Source organism: Terrapene carolina, unplaced genomic scaffold (assembly GCF_002925995.2).
Source record: "Terrapene carolina triunguis isolate 2854851 unplaced genomic scaffold, T_m_triunguis-2.0 Scaffold88, whole genome shotgun sequence".
In the NCBI taxonomy this organism is placed as follows: Eukaryota; Metazoa; Chordata; order Testudines; family Emydidae; genus Terrapene; species Terrapene triunguis.
Genome location: NW_020664439.1, coordinates 36,638,576 through 36,644,602, shown reverse-complemented (window position 1 = coordinate 36,644,602; position 6,027 = coordinate 36,638,576). Strand labels below are relative to the sequence as shown.

General features: G+C 39.1%; 1 protein-coding gene across 1 annotated transcript in view; it reads right to left on the bottom strand.

Moving 5' to 3' along the window:
• The window catches only part of FNDC3B (fibronectin type III domain containing 3B), a 390,987-nt gene that overhangs the window by 117,742 nt on the left and 267,218 nt on the right, over positions 1-6,027 (bottom strand). Inside the window, exon 9 of the mRNA XM_026650044.2 lies at positions 4,234-4,293. Coding sequence (XP_026505829.1) covers positions 4,234-4,293 — 60 coding nt within the window. The remainder of the gene's footprint in view (positions 1-4,233; positions 4,294-6,027) is intronic.

Here is a 6,027-nt window from a genome sequence, read left to right as displayed (position 1 = left end):
CCCAAAGCACTGGGTCAGGCTGCGGCTCTGCAACTGTGCTGCCCGGCTGCCCAGAGCATTGCGCCGGCGGCGCGGCATGCTGAGACTGCGGGGGTGGGGGAACAGCAGGGGAGGGGCCCGCGGTACCCTTCCTACCCATGCCGACAGGAGGGCTTCTCTTATAGGCGTAGATAATCCGCCTCCCTGAGAGGCGGAAGTGAGGTCAACGGAAGAATTCTTCCGTCGATCTAGAGCTGTCTATACCAGAGATTAGGTAGGCATAGCTACATCTCTCAGGTATGTGGATTTTTCACGGTCCTGACAGATGTAGCTATGCTGATGTAAGTTCCCAGTGTAGACCAGACTTTACTCCTTGGTGATTTCATGCCTCAAAGGCTACTGCCTCCATAGTGTCTAATGTTAGATTTGCAAGATCAGAGAAAGTCATGAGGAAAACCTATCTGAACCTTTACATTAGTGTTAGGGAAGTGACTCTAAATTCCAAGTGACCTGTGTTTCTGGAGTTGTAAGGTAGAATGCACCTTAAAAAAGACGTAAGTGCCTTAAAAAGTCCAGACTTCCCTATCACCCATAAGTACTATATGATGTACACATGGAATCTCATCAAAAGATGAGGGGGGTTGTATTTGAAATGGCTGCAATAAAATATATTTCTTGAAGAAAAGTAAGATGTAGGTTCATAGTGAAGCTATGTAAGAGCCTGCAGTTTTTTTGTGCCTAATACATCAGAAAATTTTTTCAAGAACTGTGTGGGAAAACGTAAAGCCTTAGAAATCCGGTCAAGGTCACTGAGACCTAGGATGATCTCCATATTAAGTGCTGGCCATGCATGTTTATTTATGGACTTTACACATTTACTAGGGCTGGCCCGAAAACAAGAAATCTGTTTTGTAAAAATGTTTAAGGTTTTTACATTTGTTTTCATCAGAATGAAATGGAGACACTTTCAAATTTCTGATGAAAAAAAGAGTGAGACCCCACATCAGAATAGCCAATATCCCCGGGGTGGGGTGGGGTGGAAAGAGTTAGGGCATTCACCTGGGATGTGGGAGACCGAGGTTCACGTACCTGATTCAGAGCAGAATCTCCCACATCCCCGGTGAGTACCCTCACCACTGGGCTATTGGCTATTCTGGTGTCAATCCATCTCCCTCTCCACACCTCCAACTCCGCCCCCACCCCTCATATTGGATTTGAAAGAGTTTCCACACAAAAATTTGGTTTTAACAAATCAGCATTTTCCAGCTAAAAAAATATTCCTGACCAGCTGATATTTACTGCTTGCAATGCTTTAATACACAATCCCAACCTCACCAAAAAAAAAAACACATAGAAGAAAACACATTAATTGGTTTTGTAATGCTAGTTTCCTTCTCCTACTACTTTCTGTGCTGCCACTTTGGGGCCTGCCTTTCATATCTCACAGTCCTGTATTCTTCCTCAAACACAGTCACTGCAAACTGTTCACCTCTGATTTGTGATTTGACAAACTTGCAGGAGAAGCGCAGGGGAAATTTAGGTAGGCAGAACAGAAATTACCTGCACTGAAACTACCTGAAAATTGGCCTGGACACTGGTGTAAACACTCCTAATGCTGTGAAAAATAGCACGGTATGTCAATACTACTCTATTATTCTTATTACTACTACACTAGGTGAAGCTTGCTTTAGAAATTATACTTAACAGCCTGCAGCAGGAAGCTTTGCAGTGTGCTATAACTTTCTTCTTGCTATTACTGCAACACACTGGCTCCTTTGCAAAGGGTCCTCTTACCTCAGATCTGACAAACTCACTAGACTAAACACATGCCTTCCAGGATATTTATCAATAAAGAGCAGTATGTCAGGTATCTACAGAAAGTGTGTAACTTGTCAAGATTCATAATCATTGAGAGATGTAAGTATGGGAAATATTTAAGGAATGATGTAATTATATTGAAAGTATGCTTTATGGACTTGGAGTAAAAGTTAGTCACCAGGGGGCCATTATGTCTTGGTGATGGCCCTTTCAAGCATGGCAAAACATTAAAGACAACTGCAAATAATCGAAATCACGTGGAGATAAAAAAAAAAAGGGACTTTACAATAAACACAGGTTTGCCCTGTCTGTGAATAAAGACAAGAAACTGATATATGAGAGGGGGAAGAGAGACCCTCTGCATCCTTTCACTGAGGAGACATCTTGGGGAGCAGGGATGTTCTCATGAAAAACTGGATCCTAAGTTACTTTATTAGATAGGAAAAGTAACTATTAATAAAGTGTAGACACAGGTTCGCATTTTATGATTTTGTTTTTTATTGTAACCATTTGTTTCCACCTCTCTCTCTTGTTTCTAGTTAACACTCCATTCTATCTTGAATAAATCTCCTTTGGTTTCATTACAAGTGCTCTGTGTATTACAGGGGCGAAGATTTAAAGTAAAACTGGTAGGCTGGAGAACTCTGCTCCTTTGAGAGCAAGGATCTGAGATTTCTGTGAGTAGCCAGTGTCGGGACTGGGTATCACAGGGGAACGCTTCAAAGGGACTTGAGAACTGGGGTGCACCTCTTGTTAACTTGCAAGGTGAAGGCAGGGCTGACACCCAGTCACTATGGGCAAAGACTCCCTCTCGCTAGAGACACGGTAACAAAGTGACTTACAGTCCTGGGTACCCTGAGAACTATCACAATTCTCTGCTAGTTACTAGGGCTGGGACACTTGTTTGGGACCCAAAAGCATGCTTGTTCCAGAGATTTGGAAGGAGTTATTTACCCTCTTGCTCTTCCATTTGAAAAATAATGTATAAGATATTCCTGGAATTCAGTCATGTATTTGTTTTTAAAAAGTTCTAACACCAGCAGATTGACATATGTTTGATATTTTAAATTCAGAAGCAATCTTCTGTTTATTAGGTTAAGCCATTACACAGAGTAGCAGCATTGATGGGAAAAAGGGTGCCAGACTCTGCCTTTGTCTAGAAAACAGAAGGAAACAATAGACAGAAGGAGTGAAAGGAAATTTTGTTCAGGATATTGAACATAAATGAACAGGATGTGAATTTGAGGCCTGGGTTCATTAGTAAAGTCTTAAAGAAAGCCATAAAAACACGGATAATAAAACTTGGTGTCAAAATATCAGTGTGTGAAACTGAAACACGTGTTAACAATGAAAAATAACTGTGCAACCAACATGTAGCTCTATAATCTAAGGAGAAACACGATCTAGAAATGAATGCCTTCTGTTGGGTGTTAATTTGTCAGTTTTAAAGAGGCATATAAACATGCAGTAAAGCTTTTAAAGAATCAAGTCAGCTTTATAAAATATACAGACCAATTCTGACATTATCCTTATAGTTTGAATACTGATAACTGATCATGTATGAAGAGTATATCCTTCGATCATTCTGCATATAGGATCTTCCATTACAGACGATTCTAGTTCTGCAAAAAAACTGATCTGGCAATATGAATAGACAGCTTCAACAGAGTTTGCATTTGTCATGGGGTCTCAGCTTAAATTCTTAAATGCAATTTCAGTGCAATTTTGTGCACCAATATTTTTGTGCTCATAAATTCCCCATAGTCTCACAGACCTTTAGCACAAACTTTTCTTTTTCACAGACAAGTTTTGCATAGACAATATCTACAATATTAGAATGTACTTTTCATATGATTCTCAGTGTAAAGTTAAAATCTAGGCAGCTCATAATCACAGAGCTGACCTAAAATATCCAGATGCTGGAAAAATGGTCAAATCAATTTTTTTTAGAGACCAGTAAAAGTCAAAATTAATAAAGGGTAGGATAGGTAATGGATGTAACCTACTGGGCAGCCAGTACTACTTATAAAAAAAAATGCGAACACTTTGGTTTTATTTTTCTAACAAACAAACATGATGACACGTTGGACAGATGTCAGTCGCTTTATTCAAACACTTTGGCAAGCCTGAGATATACTTTCATACATAGACATTTTAAGGCCTGTTATATACTCTCTAGCCAGTTGATACAGCTATACATCTTTTCTTTCACTTTAGTGATGACAACACTATGATAGACAATGCATTGTTTGAAAATCTCTCTCATAATTTACTACCTGAGAGATGGAAAGCTACTGCTGAATACTTAAGGGCTGTTGAGAAAGTACTGTGAAATTCTTGAGCTATATCATGCAGAAGTCAAAAGGCTCCATTTTCTTTTTTAGATATAATTGAACAGATTATATTTAAGAGATTTTCAGATTTATAACAACTCACCTGACATGATAATCTGTTGCTGGCCTAAGGTCTTTCAGGTTATATTCTAATTCTTCTCCACTGCAGAAAGAAATCATCCATATAGCATGAAAAACAGTACCTCAGTTAGTACAGCTATTGTATTTCTGACATCTAGGGGCTCTTACAAATGATGCATTGAAAAAATAAATAATTTCCAGGGTAGGAAAATAAAAGTAAATAATGTAGGACCAACTTGTCAACATACTGGAAATCTTTACAAGTTTCCATATTAAAGGAAAGAGAAGTAGTTATGTTTTCCATTTATAAAGTAACCCTATCATATGGATTTATTTATACACTGTCTTCATCCATACACACCTATGTCAATTTAACTTACTAGGCCTTTCAACTCTCCCTGAGTTATGCTGAAAATGTGCCTCAATCATACCCCAGTTCCATGATGTTTTACTTTTATTATTGCAAAGTACCTGCTTCAGAAATGCTGAATCATCAAACTGGGTTGGTGAATATTATATCAAAAGATTCTAACATGGCTTGAACTTCAGCATCTTGCATTAATGCTTCACTTGGGGCCCTCATTTTGAGGTCTTGTCCAATATTATATGCTATATTTGGGCTCAGCAGGGAAGTACATAATCTCCATTACTAACAACCACAGCCTGTGCCCATTCAAGTCAATGGCAAAACCAGTGGTTCCAAATTGAACTTTAGATATTGAATGATTAGTTTAAAAAAAATCCCGTAGTTAACTAACACCCAGGCTATCCATAAATCCTTCCAGTTTATGGGGCCTCAAACTGTAACAGCTATAGGAGAAGAATCTGGCCATGTATTATCCTCTCTTCCAGGCCATCTGCTGGAGATGGAAAATTAGAATGACTCACAAATTGCTGAATCTGTGGAGGTTTTGTCTATTATGGGACTCTAAGCAGCCTCTTGGATTATTAGGGTTAAAGGTTAACTCTAAGTACAACAGTAACTGTGGAGCATCCCTGTGACACCAGTACTTGGTTTAGTCCCACTTTTATTAAAACAAAGAAAAAATATCATCTCAATACAGTAAATACATTTATTACAGAGTCAAGTGAGATCTCATGGAGATGTGATACAAGACTAGAAAGTGTTTTGAAAGCAAGGAAGTGTCCTTTCAGGTATGAACATGTGCTTTCTGCATTGACAGAGGTTAGAGATGGGCAAGGCAGTCCAATTCCCTGAAAATTCAGGATTATTCCCTATGACACACTGGCACACGAGTTAGTGCAGCCTGACCTCTTGGGCAGATAAGATGGTCGATACTTCACAAGATTTTCTCTTGATTACAACAGTTACCCTAGCTGCTTATAATGGAGTGGATATATATAACCTATCCACATTATAGCTGTGTGTTAAGTTACAGGACATCCTGAGAACGGAGATGAACTTGGCCACAAAAGGTAATTATTATGACAGGTTTCAGAGTAGCAGCCGTGTTAGTCTGTATCCGCAAAAAGAACAGGAGTACTTGTGGCACCTTAGAGACTAACAAATTTATTAGAGCATAAGCTTTCGTGGGCTACAACCCACTTCTTCGGATGCATATTGAGTGAAACATATATCGAGGAGATATATATACACACATACAGAGAGCATGAACAGGTGGGAGTTGTCTTACCAACTCTGAGAAGCCAATTAAGTAAGAGAAAAAAACTTTTGAAGTGATAATCAAGGTAGCCAAGTACAGACAGTTTGATAAGAAGCAAGTGTGAGAATACTTACAAGGGGAGATAGATTCAATGTTTGTAATGGCTCAGCCATTCCCAATCCCTGTTTAAC